The sequence below is a fragment of the Alexandromys fortis genome, unplaced genomic scaffold (assembly GCF_014885135.2).
Source record: "Alexandromys fortis isolate MF-2015 unplaced genomic scaffold, M_Fortis_MF-2015_v1.1 scaffold_26, whole genome shotgun sequence".
Lineage (NCBI taxonomy): Eukaryota > Metazoa > Chordata > Mammalia > Rodentia > Cricetidae > Alexandromys > Alexandromys fortis.
In genome coordinates, this window is record NW_026067894.1 from 887,878 (window position 1) to 908,029 (window position 20,152).

Sequence of the window (20,152 nt, forward strand, 5' to 3'; positions counted from 1 at the left end):
TGTTTTGTTTGTCTGCAAGCGTCAGCCTTTCACACTATAGCTCAGGCTGGCTCAAATGCAAAGGAATAGTCCCGACTCAGCCTTCTGTATTTCTAAAGGCTGGATTACAGGCGTGGGCTACCCCACCTGGCCTCTGAAGTCGGTCATGAATTTGATTCCCTTAATGTGCACCTTTGGAGGAGGAGACTGAGGAGGAGTGAAGCATATCCACATCACCACATCCAGTCGACTCTCCATAGTTTTCAGATGCAGGCAGTTGCTGGCATAAAAATTCTTAGTTGCAGGTTACCTGGTCTCCCTACTGGTAATGAGTTTTGAATATGCCCAGTCTTCAAAAACGAAAAAAGCAAAACAAGCAAGTAGAAGAAAACTTGGGTGGAAGCGGAGAGAAGATTATCAATTGGGGGGCGGGGGCTGGAGAGATGGCTCAGAGGTTAAGAGCACTGGCTGCTCTTGTAGAGGTCCTGAGTTTAATTCCCAGCAACCACATGGTGGCTCACAACTATCTTTAATGAGATCTGGTGCCCTCCTCTGGCGTGTGGGCACACATGGAGGCAGAATGTTGTATACATAATAAATAAATAAATCTTTTAAAAAAATTATCAAATGGGGGGCTGGAGAGATGGCTCAGAGGTTAAGAGCACTGACTGCTCTTCCAGAGGTCCTGAGTTCAATTCCCAGCAACCACATGGTGGCTCACAGCCATCTATAGTGAGACCCCCTTCTGGCATGCGGGCACACATGGAAGGAATGTTGTACACATAATAAATAAATAAATCTTTTAAAAAAAATTATCAAATGGGAGTTGGCTGATTGTAAAATTGAATGACCAGACTCCGTGGATCCAGAAGCGCCGTTATCCTTGGGATCGCTGCCTTCTAACTTTACAAAGTTGGGTCATGTCAGAATGTCTTTCCATGTCAGGATCTGAAGTCATTTTTTTCCCTTCTTGAGTGTCTTTTCCCCAGTATAGAGTGGTCGTTCCATTGAGGAAGGGTCAGCCTGAATCGCCTTGGGTATTCTGGAAACAAGCTGCTGCTCGTCTGTGGGTGTTTCCCTTCTGTGCAGTTGCTCCTTTGGGTGTTTCTTCAGAAGGATCACAGCCACATGCTAAAGACAGTTCAGTTTGCCTTTCCCCAAAGAAATGCTTCTTTAAAAAACGTTCCTGGTGGGGAGGTGAAATGGAGAAGCGAGCCACTGTTGATACAGGGAGTGCCCTGAGGATAACCGGGCTTTCCCACGCTAAGCACAGGCACTGCCCCTGCCGTATACCTTCTCCCCTGCTTCAAATTTTGAATTGAGTCCTCTATCTTCAGCAAAACTCAAATGGCAATGAGAGTGGTTTGTAATTGGAAGGCATCTTCCTGCTCCAGAAACTAGATCAGCAATTGTTCTTCTAGACAGTTTCTCTCCCTGACTGTCCTGAAACTCACTATGTAGATCGGCCTGACTTTGAACTCACAAAGATCCACCTGCCTCTGCTGAGATTAAAGGCATGCACCATCATGCCTAGCCTCATTTCTGATGGTTTGAAACTAGTTTATATACACCAATTGTTTAAACAAAAGAAATCTATAAAACATGGCCAAACTAATCTTGTTGGTGATGAGCCCTTCAGCTAGAATAAGGTATAGAATAAAGATAGATGAAGTTAGGTTTGTGGTTATAAAGTATTGTCAGCCTCTCATTTCCCTATGTCCCTAAGATTTCCTTTGTATTTTTTTTTCTTTCTCAAATGAAGCAGCTAATGGGAAGAAAATGTATCTTTTTTTCATACTTATTTATTATGGGGGTTGGGCTTGTATGAGGAGGTCAGAAAACAGGAGTTGGTTCCCCTTCCACCATGTGGCTTCCCAGGGCTGAACTCAGGTATTGAGTGCCTTTACCACTGTACAGTCTTCTTTTTTAAAAGTAGGGTCTTTGTGGCGCCCTTAAACTTAAGGTCCTCCTGCCGCTAGGATTATAAATATGTACCTCCACTCAAGCTCTTCCACCCCCTTTTAATTGGCTGTACTAAGAATGAAACCCAGGGCCTCGTGTGTGCTGGCAGAGGCTCTACTGCTGAGCTCAGTTCCAAGCCCAAGAAAATGTCTTGTGCAAGTTAAAGGATAACTAGGTCACTGGTCTTCCGGATTGAGAATTCAGATGTATGTTTACTTTACACCCGAGTGAGCCAGTCATCCGGACATTGCCCCATCAGTGATGCTTGGTAGTGTAAAAGCCCATAAGAAAGTGTCCATGGAGGCTGGTTGGTGGTGGCACATGCCTCTAATCCCAGCATTAGGGGAGGCAGGGACAGGTGTGTCTCTACAGAATGAGTTCCAGGACAGTCTCCAAAGCTACAGAGAAACCCTGTCTTGAAAAACCCAAAAAGAAAGAAAGAAAGAAAAAAAAGAAGAACAAAAAAGAAAAACCCATCCATGAACATATCGGTGTGCATTGGGCACTATGGCCTTGTCCAGTGAGAGAACAACAACGCTTTGTAGAAGCACAAATGGGGTGCAGAGAAGGTCTTGTGTGGGAGCTTATGCTGTCGTGGGCTTTGAAAGACCAAGAGCCAGGAAGCTGGCATCATAAGTTTGAGGCCAGCCTGGGTAACACAGGGAGATTGTCTCAGGAAAAAAGAGGAACAATAAATAAAAGAAGATTTGAAGGCTGAGCTGAGCGGAGCCGTCCTGTCTGGTCCCTGGGCAGGTGGTAGTGTGGCCAGTGCATACATGGATGAGGCCGTGTGGGGAGAGCTGGGAACACTGCAAGTATTTCCTCTGGCTGGAGGCACTAAGGTTGGCAGGGCTCAGTGGAAAAAGATGGAGCCAGAGAGGCTTGCAGGGGTGCTTTGAACTTGCTTCTGGGAGCTGCAACTTTGTCCGCAAAGCAGTGGAAACTTTTAAATAGTGCCTCCCTGCTCCCCTTCCTTTAGCAGAGGCAAGATGTAGTTGGATTTTCATTTAAGAAATTAAATCTTTACCTTTGGAGGAGTGGCCATATTCTGCAAGGCCACTTTTGAATGTGTGCAGTTGACTGTGTAGCAGGCACAAAACAACAGATGAGTTAGTTTGGGGCTCTCTGGTACCAGTTCCCTTCTGTTTATCTTTTCGGTAAAGAGGACACCCAGATCTGCCAAATCTGAAGGCTTCTCAGCAGTTCCTTGTCTGAGTCCTGGGACCTGCAGTGCTTGCTCTCAGAAGGGCTTTTCTGCAGATCTTTTGGTCAGTATAGTCATGATGGCTGTGAGGTGGCTGTTCCCTGAACTCTGGAGAGAGATCTGCTTTCCCGGCCTCAGAGAAAGGAGGATAATGAGCTTTTCAGCAGTGGCTTCCAGCCCTTTTCACTGGAGCTGCACGAGGGGCCTGTTCTCAGCGTGCTCTGGGCACTCAGGGAGCTGCCATGGTTGCAGTGGACTGCAGGCCTTGCCTTCTGCAGGAGAGAATCGTGGTTCTCTAAAGCTGTTGGTGAAACCCTGCAAGAAAATGTTGCTATTGTGGAGATGTTCTTGGGTCCCTTCATCTCCTCTAGAGGACAGTGGTTACCCTGAATGAACATCGGTCCCTCGCTGGGCCAGGTAGCTGGCCTCCACAGTGTACAGTGTGTTTTCTTAATGTTTCCCTCATTGACATAACAATAACATAGACTATTTATTTCTCCTGTTGAAGACAGAGACAGACTTGTTGGTTCCTAGGAGGAAGTTGTGTTTAAATACTTTACCTGCCTGTGGCCAAAGTACAGAATTTTTTTCTTGTTTTTCAGGACAGGGTTTCTCTGCATAACTTGCTCTGTAGACCAGGCTGGCCTTAAACTCACAGAGATCCACCTGCCTCTGCCTCCCAAGTGCTGGGATTAAAGGTGTGCTTCACCACTTCCTGGCCAAAGTACACAGTATGCAGTTTTTTAAAAATCAATTTATTATTTCTTTTTGTGGTGCTAAAGATTGAATTGAGAGCCTGTACATAGTAGGCATAAGTACCACTGGCTTATAGCCGCAGCCCTCTGCTGTTTTTAGGTAGTGCTGTGGTGACTGGGGAGAGCTCTGCCAGGCAGCCATCAGAAGCACTCTTAGTAACTCCAGAAATGTCGATACATGAATAGTTTGAACTGTGTTAGGCTCTGACACACGGCTTCCTAACATCTTATTCTTGCAGGATGTTGATCCAAACATTAAAATTAAAAAAACAGACACCACAGGAATTAGAAATAAATCCCATCAGTGCTTTTTATGTATTTTATCTTGTCCCTGGTGCTGAGACATCCCCTCTGTACACAGGAAGTAAGGCATTCTGTTCCTAAAAGAATAGGAAATGTGGTGCTGGGATGAGTTGTATAGGAGTCTGGAGAGGTCAGGATTATCTCTTATTTATTTACTTATTTATGCATTGGTATTTTTTGAGACAGGGATTCTCTACGTAGCCCTGGCTATCCTGGAGCTCACTCTGTACTGCAGGCTGACCTTGAACTCATAGATCTGCCTGCCTCTGCCTCCTGAGTGCTGGTCTTAAAGGCATATGCCTTTGGGGGGGGCGGGGAATTAGGCTGTTTTCTTATAAAACCCAGGACCACCAGCCCAGGGATGGCATCACCTACAATGGGCTGGGCCCTCGCCCATCAATCACTAATCAGGAAAATGCCTTACAGCTGCATCTTCTGGAGGCCCTTTCTCCAATGAGGCTCCCTTCTCTCTGACTCTGGCTTGTGACATAAAACCAACCAGGACACAAAGCAATGATGACCCTCCTGCTGTCAGTTCTTTTTTGCAAGGCTGACTGGTGAACAGAACTATGACCCAGAATCTACAGCTCCTTTGTGGAAGGGTCTGTGAGACAGTAGAGTGAGCGCTCGCTAGGCCTTTGTGGTCATCGTCACTGACCTCCGAGGTCAAAGAGAGGAAACTGGGGTGGTGGGTTTGGTCCTGAGTCCTGTTGAGATTGTTAGCATTTGCTTGTCACCAGGTGGTTCATTGATAAAGTGCTTCTGCCAGCTCCGTTGTTGAGTTCTTAGAGGCTCCTCCCCCACATGACCTTGACCTGCTTCTTAACAGGGTTGTGCTTGAGTAGAATGCTTAAGAGCCCTTTTTAACACCCAAAATGTGACTGCCAGAGAGGTACTGGCTGGTGGAAATCATAAACGAAACACTCCTTCCTTTATTTTGTCTCACTGTGTAGCCCCTGTGGGCCCCTGCCTCGACTTCCCTTTCTTCATCTGGCTTGAGATAACTTGTTGGCCAGGTGAAAGACTATAAATACTTTTTGCTCAGGATTATTGGGCTTGATTGCCTTCACTTGGGTCCTGGTTGCCCTCCTCTTCTGGAGTCCCCTCTTTGTCTCATGATCCATTTGTGTTCTCTTCTGCCTGCTGAGTGTCACTGATTGATTCAAGCTAGACTGATAGGAGCACCCTTGAGTGTTCAAATAAAATTGGAGGTGGTGTCATAGTAGCTTGATTAGTCCTCCAAAGCCTGCCCACTTGGGAGTTTCCTTGGGAGAAGTGGCAAGGTGTCTTCATGAGGAAGAATGGTTGCTTCCCTGCTTCTTCCGCATGTGGCCTTAGAAACCGAGGGCTTCATGCCAGGTCTGGTTCTGGGGCAGCTGCTTCCTGCCTCTCAGCTTCACCCTGGTTTGTAAAACCTGATTGCTGGATTCGACCCAGGGCCAGTGAAGGCTGGGGTGAGAGCTGTGCTCCCTGTGGGTGTTACAGTCACTGCCCTCCAGCCCCTGGCAGCACAGCCTGAGGACTCCCAGGTCCTAAGCCTGCCCAGGGGTCTCTCTGGCTTGCGGTCTCTGAGGACTAATATTCTGTTTCTTCTCTACAAGTCTTGTTACTCAGTGCTGTGTGAAAACCAAACTGGTAAAAGAATTAAACAAATAACCTCACAGAGCGGAGTGCTGTAGACTTTGCCCTGTTTTATTTGCCCTGCACAAATTCCCTCCCACACTGAGACTGATGAAGTGTCCAAAGTCAAACATTCCTTTGTGTCAGGGCTGCAGTTTTCACTTTCTGAGGCCCTCTCTGCTGGGGTCCTTTTAAATTCCTGGGTCTGGTTTCTGCTGAAGAACTATTTCCTTTTGTAGCCTGCCTGACCATGAAGTCATCCTGCCCTTGTTGGGAAACCTGGATTCGTTTGAACCTGGCCTGCCTGGGTATAAAAACTGGTTGACTCCATCACCAGTTGTGTGTCATTTGTCAAGTCGCCACTTGAGGGTGCACAAGGCTGGTTACACCCCATGGTTGTGGCAGGGATTGGAGATGGTGACCTGGGAAGGTGCTGCGTTAGAGGATACAGATCCTGCTATCCCACCGAGGGCTGCATACACACAAGTCCACATACTCAGTGGAGGGTACAAGTCTCACTCTTGCCTAGCCCGTGTTCTGCCTCTGAACTGCACCCCAGCCAACCTTAGCTCCAGTTTGAATGTGTGTAATCACCTCCTTGGACACTGATAAGCCCAGCTGAGATCCTGGCTTTAGTCATGCTGGAACTGTGGTTGTGACATAACTCTCAGAATTGGTTCTTTTCCATCTGTAGAGTTGGGACAGGTCTAAAATTGCTCCATCAGGACTATTAACAAATTGGTGTGTTGGGCATTGTGTTAGGCTCTTGGGCCAAGTGTGGTGCATGAAGCATCTGCTCTCAGAGCTCTGCTGGGTGAGATGGCTGGCGTATGCTTCATAAACACTCAGCAGGGGCACAGAGAGTAGTGATGCCTGGGCAGAGTGCAGTATAAACCTGGGGTTGAGAGGCCAAAGGTGAGAGAACTGTGGGGTGTCTGCACCTGGATCTTGAGTTTTGGGAGGTTGGGGCAGGAGTGGTCTCAGTTCCAGGGACAGGTGGGTCTCTTAAGTTTAAGGCCTTGGTCTACATAGTGAGTTCCAGCCAAGGAAGGCTATGTAGAAAGACCCTGTCTCAAAGAATAAAAACCAAACCCAAAAATACCAGAACAGAGTAAAAAATAATACTTCAGTGCACAGATAGCTATGCAAACCTACCAGGACATTTCAGGAGGGAACACTGAGTGCGTGGGCCTTGGGATGGATTGGAATTGTTTTTGCCTGCTGAACAGTGGCGGCCAGTATGGTGGCTAGATGGGGAGGGAAGGTGGCCTGTGAGGCTGGAGTTGCTGGGAGCCAGGTTTGGTGGAAATAGTAGATGGTATTGCTGTACAGTAGGAAACCATGGTCGGTTTTAAGTCTCACTCTGGCTGCTATGGGGAATACAGATGGAATGGACAAGAACCAGGGGATGTTGGTGATTTGGATTGTCATTGGGAAGAAAGTTTAGTATGTATTTTGAAAACAGAACTGAGTGGCCTGTAAACAGGAATTAGCGCCTTTGGCCTGAGCTGCTAAAATGGTACATGAAGCAGGCTGGGGTGGTCCCACAGTCATGGGTTGTTACTTCTTAAAGTCTGAGTCGATCTGACACTAAATATTTATCAGTGTTCGTAAAACTGTGAACCTATACAAGGTTTGGACAGTATAGTCAGGTGCTGTGGTACATGTCTGTAATCCCAGCACTTGGGAGGCCAAGGTAGAGGATTACTGTGAGTGAGATAGGGCCTACCTACAAGCAAGGCCCTATCTCCAAGGAAACCAACTCAGGGCCAATGGAATGGCTCAGTGAGTTGAGGCACTTTCTGCCACACCTTGCAAATTGAGTTTGATCCCCAGGACACACATGGTAGAAGGTGAAAACCTCCACTCTCCAAGTGTGTAAGATAAATAAGCATAGACAGAAAGGGAGGCTGGAGAGATGGCTTAGTGGTTGAAGCGCTGGCTGTTCTTCCAGAGGACCTGGAACCCAACACCCACATGGCAGCTCACAACTGTCTATTATTCCAACTCCAAGGGATCTGAAACCTTCATACCAATCACTTAAAGTTAAATAAGTTATTTAAAAGAAAAGAAAGGCTGAACATAGAAACGGGCCTCTAATCCACACCTGGGAGGCAGATGCAGGTGGATCTCTGAGTTCGAGGCCAGCCTGGTCTATATATATATGAGTTCCAAGACAGCCAAAGCTACATAGTGAGACCTGTCTTGAAACAAACAAACAATAAATAAAAGAAACCAACCCTTTGTACTGAGACTGTCTTATTCTGATCATAAAACCATGTCCAGAGGAAGGTGCCACGTGAGCCACAAAGTGCTTCCTTCCTTCTTTCAGTATTTTGAGATAGAGTCTCTATTATATACCTTTAGTTGTCCTGGAACTTACTAAGTAGACCAGGTTATCATTAAACTCACAGGAATGCACCTGCCTTTGCTTCCTGAGTACTGGAATTAAAGGTGTGTGTTATCTTACCTGGCGTGTTTAATTTTATTTTAAGATAGGCTCATCATATAGCCCTGGCTGGCCTAGATCTTACAGAGCTCCCTCTACCACAACCAGGCTAATATTTTAAATTTTATTCAATGTATCAGAGTGGTATTATTCCATCATGCACTCCATATTAAAGATTTTTAAATATGGAGCTAGAGCGATGGCCCAGTAGTTAAGAGCTCTTGTTGCTTTTGCATAGGACCTGGGTTCTATTCCCAGCATCTGTGTGGTGGCTTACAACACCCTGTAACTCCAGTTCCAGGGGATCTGATGCTGTCTCCTGGCCTCCACAATCAGCAAGCACACAGATGGTAGAGCATACATACTCACACATAAAATACAATAAATAAAATTAATTTTTTAATCATTAAAAGATTATAACTGCTATTTTGCACTCTAAAGTGAGAGGGAACTCTGGTGTACACTTGGCACTTGCAGCTTGAGATGCATGACTAGAGCTAGTGTGGGGGTAGAGGGTGTCCCGAGGGCTCTCCGGGGTCTCTCAGTGCAGACACCATGAGCGCTGAGTGCTTGGCGGGAAGGAGGTTTCGGGGAACCTTTCCCTGACAGGTAATACCAACCTGTCCAGAGGCGCCACCCTTTGGGAAGCGTCTTCTTTTCTTTCTTTCCTGCTATTAATCTTTTCATCCTCCTTTCCCCTGCCTCCCCCCTCCCCCTCTCTTGCTTTTATCTGTTCCACGCTTCCTGAATTGTATAGCAGTATGGCTGGCTCTCCGTGCTCTGGTCTTGCACAGTACTGCTCACACAGCACACAGCTTCTGTGGCCTGCTCACCTCTGGCCCCCAGGCTGAGGACATCTATCAAACCATGCTTTCCAACTCTCTCCCCTCATTTGAGAAGGAGAAGCACGAAGACCCCGACTGACAAAGCCTAGGCTTCCTCAGAGGGAGTCAGAGCCAGATCCTGTGCCCTGTGGTGACCTACTTAATTAAAGTGGAATGTTTTCCCTCACTGTGGGAGTAACAAAGGGAGGGGTGTTTTGTGGGAAGTGGAACGGAAAACAGGCTTACCCAAATCTGTACTGTGAGTCCCCGTGGCCTCAGCCTCTCAGAGAACATTTCTCTCAACCCCTCAAGTTTTTGGCTTTTTGTTGTGAACTTTAACTTAGCCTTGTACATAGTTGGATTTTTTTTCAGGTTTGCTTTTATAATTTTTAAAGGCATGAAAAGCACATATAGTAGTGTTTATAATAATTTAGACTATCTTGGACATTTGCTTAATTTTTGAACCTGAATTTTGGGTGCTTCCCCAAGGATGGGGGGGTGGTTCCAGTAGTAGAATGAGCAGGGACAGCTAACCCAGTCAATCCGAGCCAGTGTCTCTGCTCCTGGCCGACATATAAAACTGCAGGGCTGAAGCACAGGCACAGAAATGGGCTCTGTGGGCTGCACATCTGGACTAGAGATGGCCCTTTAAAGGTGCAGGACCTTCTGACTGTTCTGTCGTAGAGCAGACTTGCTGTTACAGAATGGTTCTCCTTATGAAGTTGTTGGAACAGTCTTACCTGTAGCCCATGCTGGCCTCAGTTTCAAAGTAATCCTCCTGCCTTAGGCTCTCAAAAGCTGGGAAAACAGCTGTGAGACACCATACTTGTCTTATCTTCTGAATTCCTTTGCTTTGTCCCTAAGTGAAATTGAGACCCTCAGGAAGAGCCAGGATCCTGCCCAAGTTTACGGGAACCATGAGGTGCCTTAGCCAGGACCACAACTCTACTGGGTCATGACACTGGCCACCCTGAACCAAGGACATGGCTACCAATGTCTGTTGTGGGCCCAGAAGTAGCTATATAGACCAGACTGGCACACAGAGGTCTGCCTGCCTTGCCTCTATTTCTCCAGTGCTGGGATTAAAGGTGTGTCAGGGGACACCGGGCCAGCCCTGTGATGTCTTCTTTGCATTTCTCCCGGCACATACGCTTGTACTGGTCCTGGTCAATTTGGAGACTTGCCTGCTGTCCACCCAGCTCTGGAACATACTCACTTTCAGGAAACTCACGGTCAGTGGTCATTCCTTGAGTGTGAGAGAAAAGCCAGAAACTGACAAAGATGGGTAGAAGTTACCTGAGGAAAGTTACTGACTGCATTGCCAATAAAAGGGGGCATTTTCTAATCTAGAGCCAAAACCTCATTGAAAGCAGCTTGCTACTCTTAAGGGTTAGGTTGGTTGGTTGCAGTAGTCACCAAAGAAGTCATGTTAGCTGCTATGGTGGGATGAGGGGGCTCACCATCTTCTCCTTTGGCTGGATACTGTGGCGGGGTGGGGAGCTGGCAACAGCAGTTTAAGCCCCAGAAAGGACAAGGTACTCCCTCCCACTCTTGCAGAGTTCCTGGGGAGTATTTGGGCATGTTCTTCTGTGGGCATGGCTGGTTTAACTCTGTCCCTCAGGGCTTCGCTACCCCTGAATGAACTGATGAAACATTTCCTGACCTTTCCTGTCGAGACAGGACAGCTGCAGTAGTACTGTCTGCTGCTGTTCGCACAGAGGCCCCAAATAGCCCGACTTCTGGCCTCTGCCCTTCCCCCTTCCTCTCGCCTTCTCACCTTACTGAGTTGTGTCTCATCCACCTTTTAATGTGGTGGTGGTGTGTTTGTTTGTTTGTTTTGGTTTTTCAAGACAGGGTTTTGCTGTAGCTTTGGAGCCTGTCCTGGAACTAAGTCTCATAGCCCAGACTGGCCTCGACCTCACAGAGATCCGCCTGCCTCTGCTCCCCAAGTAGAAAAACCTGACTGGCTTTTGGTTTTTTAAAGATTTTGTCTGCATGTATGTCTGTATACCGGAAGAAAGCATTGGATGCCATGGGATTACAGTTATAGATGGTTCTGAGCTGTCATGTGGGTACTGGGAATTGAATCTATGACCTCAGGAAGAGCAGTCAGTGCTCTTAACCTCTGAGCTATCTCTCCAGCCCCATTTTTTTTTTCTTCTTTACATGACAGGGTTTCTTCTGTATAGCTCTCGCTGTCCTGGAACTTGCTCTGTAGACCAGGCTGGCCTTGAACTCACAGAGATCCTCCTGCCTCTGCCTCCCAAGTGCTGAGATTGAAGGCACGTGCTACCACCACCCAGCTCCAGCCCCATTTTTGAAAGATTTATTTTATTATTTGTATGCATATATTGTGTCCGAGTATGTACACATGCAAGCAGGGGCCAACCAAGGCCAAAAGAGAGCTTCAGATCCCCTGGAGCTAGAGTTACAGACAGTGAGCCACCTGGTATGGGTGCTAGAGCTCAGATCTCCGCAAGAGCAGCAAGCACTTTTAACTACCAAGCAAGCAGTCTCTCCAGCCTGCTGTTCATTTTTTGTGATGCAGTCTTGCCATGGAGCCCAGACTGGCTGGAAACTTGTGGCAATACTTTCTCATTCTCCCAAGTGCTGGAATTACAGGTATATGCGTGCCATCATGTCTGGCCAACATCTTTGTGTGTGTGTGTGGTGTAAGTCTGGTGACTTACCTGTGCGTGCAAATTTGTAGGTCAATCTGGGAAGTGATGGCGCACACATTTAATCCCAGCACTCAGGAGGCAGAGGCAGGCGGATCTCTGAGTTCAAGGACAGCCAAGGCAACACAGAGAGACCCTGTCTTGGGGTGGGGTGGGGATTGGAGGCTAGAGGTTGGCTTTATCAATCTCCCCCTCATTCATACATTTGTGTGTGTGCGCGTGTGTGACGGGGTCACTCATTAATCTTAGCTCATCATTTCAGCTAGGCTTGCTAACTAGCAAGCGCCATCAAGCTCCTAGGACCTGATCACCTCCACCCACAGGACTGGGGTATAGGCTTGTATGGTGTGCCCAGCTTTTACTTGGGTGCTAGGGATCAGAACTCAGGTCCTCAATTTACCCATTGAGCCATCTCTCCAGCTTATTGTTTTTGTTTTATTTTTTATTTTCTGATTTAGTGCCTCACTCTGTGGCCCAGGTTGACTTGGAGCTCACTATGTGATCTAGACTGATATCTAACTTATGGTGAACCTCCAGCCTCAGCCTTTCAAGTGCTAGTGTCTCAGGCATAAGCCACCATCCCTGGCTCTATCCACCTCTGAATGTCATAGGAACAAACCTTCTGTGTAATTGGCCTTGCCTTTCACACATACCCCTGCCCTTTTTGTCTTCCCTGTTCCCACACAGGTTATAACAGTTTTGTAAAAGTAGGCTGGGACTGGGGAAGCAGTTCAGCGGGTAAAGGCTCACTGCTGCGATGCCTGACCCACATGGTAGAAGGAGAGAACCAGCTCCTGAAAGATAGCCTCTGCCTTTCAGACATGCACCATGACAAGTACATTCACACCGTCGGTGTTAAACTTCAAAAATCTATTTATTGAGACAGAGTCTTACTGTATAAATAGCCTTGGGTTCCTGGAACTAAAAGTGTGTGCCAAGCTTATTATGTGTGTGTGTGTGTGTGTGTGTGTGTGTGTGTGTGTGTGTGTGTGTGTATAGGTATTCTGTCTGTGTATGTGTTTGTACAAATGTGTGCAAGACCAGAAGAAAACGTTAGATTTCCTGGGACTGTAGATACAGACAGTTGAGACCTGTTGTATGGGTGCTGGGATTCGAACCTGGGCACTCAGGAAGAACAATCAGTGTTCTAACAGCAGAATCATCGTTTCTTCAGCCTCTCTTCTGGCTTCTGCATGCAGTATACATAGATACATGCAGGCAAAACATGTAAAAGTTTTTTTCCAGTAAGAAAGTAGTCTATTTGAGGCCCTTCCTTGCTCTTCCCCTCCTCCAGAATGAGCTCTTCCCCATCATACCCCTGCTTTCCACCACAGCTTCCTGCCGGAGGCTCTACAGTCCACACACTGAGGGGAAGGGCATCAACAGCAGTAAAGCTGAACTTTACTTCCCGTGGGTTCACTAGGAACTGCTGGTGTCTGCGTTCATTCACCTGGGGGTGTAGACACTCCTTTACCTGCCAAAACACCACCCTTCCTCCCATGGTTCCTCTTTTTCTGGCTTTGGGCTTTGGGATTCTTCAGACCAAGAATAGCCTACCTGTGTTATTGTCATTTTTGTTTTTCTTTTGAGACCAGGTTGCTCTGTGTAGGCTGGAGTCCTTCTGGATTCATTCTGCCTTATGGAGTCTTTTGCTTTATCTGTAAGTGAAGTCGGGACCCCTAAGGAAGAGCCAGAATTCCACCCTGCCTTAGTCTCCTTGCTCTGGGATCACAGGCATGGTATCATCTACCATGTTCAGTGTTCACATGGTATAGCCCAGTGGAGCTGGGTCAGGTTTAGAAGCTGATCTTTTTTACATGGAGTTGGACCCACTTAGGAGAGGCACATTACACCCAGAGAATACTCAGCTGCCCATGGAGTATTTATGTCCCCCTTTGCCCCGTGTCCACTCAGAACGAAGTCATGGCTTCAGTGTTTATTGTCCTAGCCATGGGATTCGGTAACACCATCAAGACTCTGGGCATCTTTGTAAAAAAATAAAAATAATAATGGTAATCTGATCCTTATTTGAGACTGGAATCTCCAAGCTGATGCTTCCCTGTATGACACAGCAGTGTAGGCCTGTGTGGTTCCTGAAAATAGAAAAGTCTGTCCTGTGAGAGGGTGTAACTGAGCTCAGTTTCTCAGAACAAGCCTGGGAGCAAATGCCCAGAGCTGTTTACCTGGTGCTGGCAGAGAGGTCTCCCTCTGCTCACTGAGCACTCTGCCAGTGGCCAGCTCCGCTCCACCGGGTCTCATTCTGTGTCTGATGGGAGGCCTTCCTCCGCTTTTGTAAAGCGACCCTGCCTGCAGGATGGCTGGCATGGCAGTCGTAGTTTTTGCGGTGCCAGTGGTGTGGCTTGGGAAGGTGACAGGAACTTTCCCAGTAGTTCATCTCAGTGTCGGGTGTTACTTTCAACAAACAGTAAAACAGCGTGCCACATTTATTTGCTGGGTGTGACTGGCTGGGGACAGAGGCGTATTTACTCAGGTGGGTCTTCATGAAGGGCTTCTTTCTGCCCTGCACCATGTGCAGGTCCTGGGAAGATGGTTATTCCAGTAGCCCTAGAGAAGGAAGCACAGACTCTGGATCAGGGCAGCTCTCCTCTGTCTGTCCTCTGACCTTTGTGGGCATAGGAAAGTGAGAATCCACACAATGAATCAATGAATCATTTCCCCTGTAAAAATCATGACTTGGAAACTTCTGAAAATAGCACAAAACACACCCTGTCTTGTCAGCCAAACCTTGGCAGTGGCCTGTCCCTATCTTTAGCTGGGGCCAATGTTATATTTGTTTTTTAAGATTTATTTACTGTGAATACAGTGTTCTGCCTGAATGGATCCCACCAGAAGAGGGCACCATATCTCATTATAGATGGTTGTGAGCCACTATGTGGTTGCTGGGAATTGAACTCATGACCTCTGGAAGGACAGCCAGTGCTCTTAACCTCTGAACTCTCTCTCCAGCCCCAGAGCCAATGATTTAGAAGCCTTTTGCCCCAGGTATGTCCCTTTATATATAAAACTTAGCTCCTTCCTTGACTGGAGCAGGTGCTGGGTTTAAATTCTGTTTGAAAGTGTTTGAATTTCACAGATGCGAAAACTACATTAGTTGGAGAAACTGGAATCAGCAGTGGGGAACTTAATAGAGGGCTTAGGACTGGAGAGATGACTCAGAGTTCAAATCCCAGCACTCCAGTTAGGCAGCTCATAAACATCTGTAACTCTCCTTACAAGGAACCTGACACCTTCTGGACTCTGGATCCACACATCCACTCAGACACACCTGCACGCTCACAAATAAAGAGGTTGCTGTGTAAGACATTGCATTTGCTCTTGAAATGGCACTGCATTAGAGTAAATTCCTAGAATAATACCTTTCTAGCAGGAGCTGTGCTTGGTAGAGAATCTGGGTATCTGTCAAGAGCATTCTGTGTCTTCTGTGCATTGACTGTATTTCAGCTGTACTCTGGCCTTTCCAGGTGCCCCAGAGACTTGACGGTGCCTCCCAAGCACAGTATATTGTGTTGCCAAAAACGAGTGATAGTGTTTGTACTTGAATCTAGCTTCTGACAGTAGAATTTTGTATTGTTTGTAAGAGATACAAATTAGGAAAGATGAAAAGAACCTTTTAGAAAACACCATTAAAGAAAGTTGGCTTGATTGTAGGATTCAACCAGTGGATTGAGCACCAGAGTCACTTCAAGACTAACAGCTGTTCAGATTGCTAAATAATGATTCTCCTCATAGACAATAGTTAGGTAAATCACTGATAGAGCTGGCCAGCTTGAACTGCCTCCTTCCTTGTAGAACACAGCAGGTCCCCTCCTGAGGAATTGTCACTGTAGCTGTGGTTTGGAATGTGGCCTTTGAACTCCTTTGTTGAAATAAGAGAGGCAGGGCTGCGTCCCCAACACCCCGGCTGCTTGGCTAGCTCACGCCCGAAATAACAACACACAAACTGTATTCATTTAAGAACTGCTTGGCCCATGAACTCTAGCCCTTACAGGCTAATTCTCGCACCTGGACTAGCCCATTTCTAATAATGCGTGTAAGCACCCCAAGGTGCGCTTACTGGGAAGATTCTAGCCTCCGTCCATCCTGGGAGAGTGAAGCATGGTGTCTGTGCTCCTGAGAGCAGAGTCTCTCCGGGACTCCGTCCATGCTGTCCGGGAGCAGAGCAGAGTCTGACCTCACTTCCTCCTCCGCCCAGAATTCTATTCTGTTTATTCCTCCCACCAATGCTTTAACCTATGAGGCCAAGCAGTGTGTTTATTACTTAACCAATGAAATCAACAGATTGATATATGACACTCCCACATCACTCCTTATCCCCTGCCCCCACACCCTCAGCCTCTACTTCCTTAGTGCTGGGTTTGTGGGTGAGTGCCAAGACACTGGTGTCTTAGCAACAGGGTCAGCCTGGGCACCATTGACTGGAAGCTGTTCCTCATCTGGAGGCTGCCCAGTATTGCAGGACACTTAGCAGTACCACAGTCTCTACCCAGTAGCAGCCCCCACCTCACCCACCTGCCATAGTCACAACCAAAAATGTCTTGACCTTGCCAGATGTCTCTTAGGCAGAATCACCTGTGGCTGAGAGCCCTCTCCAGCAAATACTGCTGAGCACATAGCTCCTTCCTCCAGGAACTGGTCCTCACAGAGTGAGACACAGAGCCTGCCTCCACATCACATGCAGGCACCTGGAATCCCTGCTGCTCAGTACAGAGCCCCCCCCCCCCCCGGGCTGAGGCCCTAAATGTGTGGGGTAATGGTCTCTGCTCATCCTTTGTCTGCAGTGCTGGCTTTGTGGTAATTAGGTTCAGTGAGAAGTCTCCCTCTGATTCCCCCTCAGATTCCCTGGGTCCACTTTGGGGACAAACAGCAGGATTATCTCCTATCCCCTTTCCCTCAGTGCTGGCCACAGATTGCTTGTGTCAGTACAAACTAGATTTTGAGCTGGTTGACACTGTGGCTGTGAAGGGCTGTAAAAGGGAAAGTCAACCCCAGGAGTAGGTGCTCAGTGCACCAGGGGGATCAGAAGACTGCAAGGGAGAGGAGGCGCCTGGGTTGTGCAGGCTGAATGGGGCGTACAGGGGCTGAGGATGCTGCAGGCAAGTGGGGCAGCTCATTGGGTTCTGAGGACTGATAGCTCAGTCCTGTTCTAGTGCAAAAGAGGAACAGGAGATTAGAGGTAGGGGAGAGGCAGAATTCAGATATGGTCCTTGAGCAGTTGAGTGGGGACAAGACTTGGCTAGGTAGGTGTGGAGTGACTCTGAAGGACAGTCCAGGAGAGGGGCTGGAGGCTATGCAGAGAACCCAGCCTAATGGTGAGATCCAGAACTGTTGTGTGGTCATGGGGCTAAGGGGAGATGGATCTGCAGAGGGAACCTGGTCCCCAAACCTCAGGTCTAGTAGGAGGACACAGCCATGTCCCTGGCTAGAGAGAGGACGTTGCCCTTAGCTTGGAAAAATAGAGACTTAAGGTTTTTATTTGAGAGAGATTTTTTTCCACTTTTATATACATTTTTTTCCTCTAGGAAATAGACAGACGGTTGGAAAAAAAACTGAAGATCACACAAAAGGAGAGGTAAGGCTGATGTCTGGCATGAGGGCTCATGCTCTCTGCCACTGGAGAGCTGGGCAGGCAGTGTTCCCCAGCAGGCTGATAACTTTAGAAGGTTAGGCTCCTGGGCACTAGCTCTTCAATCCCAGTAGAAGACCAGGACCCTGGATTGAGGCTTTGGGATGAGGCTAGGTGGGCTCTGTGTGAGGTCATCTCATTGACAGCGGCAAGGTAACAAGTTGCAAGGTTTGGGTTTAGCTGTGACTGCCCCGTGACTCTGAGGTGGGGTGAGTTGTTTTTCCCTCTGGACATCGGTATCTTCTGTAATGAAGAGTTTGGACAGACGGCTTCTCTGTGGCCTTTGGCGTGCAGTTTAGGCTGTTATGAGGTGTCTTAGAAGGGAAGATTCTTGGAAATTCTTGCGAGACCTTTAATAATTGCTCTCTCACATCCATCCGTGCAGCATGGAAAATGGGTTTCAGAGTGGGTACTGGGCTTAGGTAACAGGGACAAGCAACAGAGTAGAACCAGCTACGTCATTCCCCCAGGGGATTCTGGGAGGCCCCTGCCCCACACTGGCTTTCCAGACTCCCTGCTGCTGTGATGAGACTGCTGGCTCCTTTCCTTTTCCAGGAGCTGCTTCCTATGGTCATTGTTCCATGCTGCTCCCACCCCTCCAGGACCTTTCCACTCCACTCAGAGCACGTAGCTTCTACCCTTCCTGACAACCCAGGCTCTGGCGAAGGTCTCAGTGGTTGTGACAGGTCTGGGGTGGCCTGGTGGCTGGTGTGTTAATCTTGCCTTGCTCCAGTTCTCATCTGTGGCATCTGTTTCCTCCCTCCCTGTGTTGTTGGCCTCTTTGTGTTTGGGGAATTTCACCTCTGCTTGTGGCCACCTGGCATTGATGTGCACATCCACTAACCTTGGACAATGCTTTTCTTTTGAGCATTGCCAAGCACTGTTTCTAGGACCGGCCTTCGTCCTAGCCCTGCCGCTGCCCACCAGAACAGAGAGCCCTAGTAAGGGAGATGTCTCTGCTCAAAGGCTCTTGTGCGGAGGTGACTTGCTTGTCTGGTGCAGCCTGTCTCTGAGAGGCACAGGTCACTGGCCAGAAGGCAGAGAAAGTTTGATAAATGTTTTGCTTGTTGCCAGATAGGGTGGCATAGCAGGTGCCTATCTATTGTCTTATTTTGAGCACACGCTGTAGGAGACCTGGACGGAGGGGCTCCCAGCTCACTAGCCTCTCATTCTCTGGTCTGTGTAGGGAAGCTGGGATTTTCATCAAAGTCGTTGAATTTTGGGTATGGAATGTTTGGTGTCAAGGGCCAAATGGTGCTTGCTGGGCCTGTTGTGCGCATGGAGAGGAAGTCCTAGGACACAAGGTGGTGAACTGGCCCCTGCAGAGTTAGATCTGTGGAGCAGGTTCTGTGCCCTGCAGAGCTAGTGGCAAGGTGACGCTTGAGGAGTGGGAGTGCAGTCGTGGTCCTGGGCCGTGACTAGTTAGGAGGAGGACAGTGGTGAGGAGGGTGTGGGCTTGGATGGGCCTTCTGGTCCTTGTGGGGTTTGTGAAGTTGTGTTTGCTCTTTGTCAGCAGGAAATCCAAATCTCCTCCCAAAGTGCCCATTGTGATTCAAGACGATAGCCTTCCCACGGGGCCCCCTCCACAGATCCGCATCCTCAAGAGGCCCACCAGCAACGGTGTGCTCAGCAGCCCCAACTCCACCAGCAGGCCAGCCCTTCCTGTCAAGTCCCTAGCGCAGCGGGAGGCAGAGTACGCAGAGGCCAGGAGACGGATCTTGGGCAGTGCCAGCCCTGAGGAGGAGCAGGAGAAACCCATCCTTGACAGGTGAGTGTGGCTGCCAGCAGTGGCAGGACAATGGGAGGAACAGGCAGAGTGTACCCCACACCAACCTGCAAGGTACCTTTATGTCGGTTCTGGGAATCCAACTGAGGTCCTCAGCTTGAGAGGCAAGTACTGTATTAGCGAAGCTTTCTTCAGCCTAGGGGTACTGTAGGGTGTTAAGTGGTTGGCTGATGGGCCCCCTCCACAGCTACAGGCGCCAGGAAGCAGGCTGCACAGGGAACAGAGGATGGGCTTTGACTTGGGCTTTGTCAGCCGCACTCTTTACAGCTACTTCATCTGATGTCTGGTCTGAGAAGTAGGGTAATGGTCGTACCTGTCTTGCCAGCCAGCCATTGGGTACATACTTACCAGTGAGCAGATGGCCATTAAGGTGCCAAGTTCTGCCCAGGACCCCAGAAAAGTCCAGTGTTTAGGTGCTGGGTCCCCAGCAGACCCGTGTGAGTTTTTGCTAAAATTTTAATATTTCACTTATGTCTTTTTATTATTATTTTAGATTTGTATTATGTGTGTTTCTTTCTGATAACATAACATTTGTTAAATATGCCTTTGGAACTGGATGGTGGTAGTGCTTAATCCCAGCACTGGAGAGGCAGAGGCTGGAGGATCTTTATGAGTTTGAGGCCAAGCTGGTCTACAGAGTGAGTTCCAGATCATCCAAAGCTAGAGAGAAACTCTGTCTCAAAAAAAGAGACAATCAAAAAAACCTGCCTTAGGAGGCTGAAGACACATGGCTTAGTCAGTCTTAGAGTGCTTGCCACACAAGCATTGGGAACCTTAGTTTGGATCCCCAGTACCTACATGAAAGCTGGGCACAGGCTGCTGAGGTGGCTCAGCAGGTAAGGGCACAGGGTGCCAAGCCTGGCTGCCTGAGTCCAGTTTCTGGAACCTTTCCACCACCTGCCGGGTGTTCTCTGGCCTCCGTACTCAGGCTTTGGTGTGCACGTGGAC

The 20,152-nt window shown here is 48.2% G+C and overlaps 1 protein-coding gene and 1 long non-coding RNA gene across 3 annotated transcripts in view; one reads left to right on the forward strand and one right to left on the reverse strand.

The window, feature by feature from the left end:
- The window catches only part of Szrd1 (SUZ RNA binding domain containing 1), a 27,963-nt gene that overhangs the window by 3,326 nt on the left and 4,485 nt on the right, over positions 1 to 20,152 (forward strand). Inside the window, exons 2-3 of one of the 2 annotated variants that reach the window (XM_050152844.1) lie at positions 17,315 to 17,364; positions 18,935 to 19,186. In XM_050152844.1, coding sequence (XP_050008801.1) covers positions 17,315 to 17,364; positions 18,935 to 19,186 — 302 coding nt within the window. Of the gene's footprint in view, positions 1 to 17,314; positions 17,365 to 18,931; positions 19,187 to 20,152 lie in introns of both variants that reach the window. The other variant, XM_050152838.1, reaches the window with a different exon arrangement.
- Positions 13,696 to 17,303, reverse strand: LOC126507997 (uncharacterized). The gene is made up of 2 exons (XR_007593690.1): positions 15,850 to 17,303; positions 13,696 to 14,339 (listed from the first exon to the last, which is right to left on the reverse strand). It is a non-coding gene; the product is annotated as an uncharacterized lncRNA (long non-coding RNA).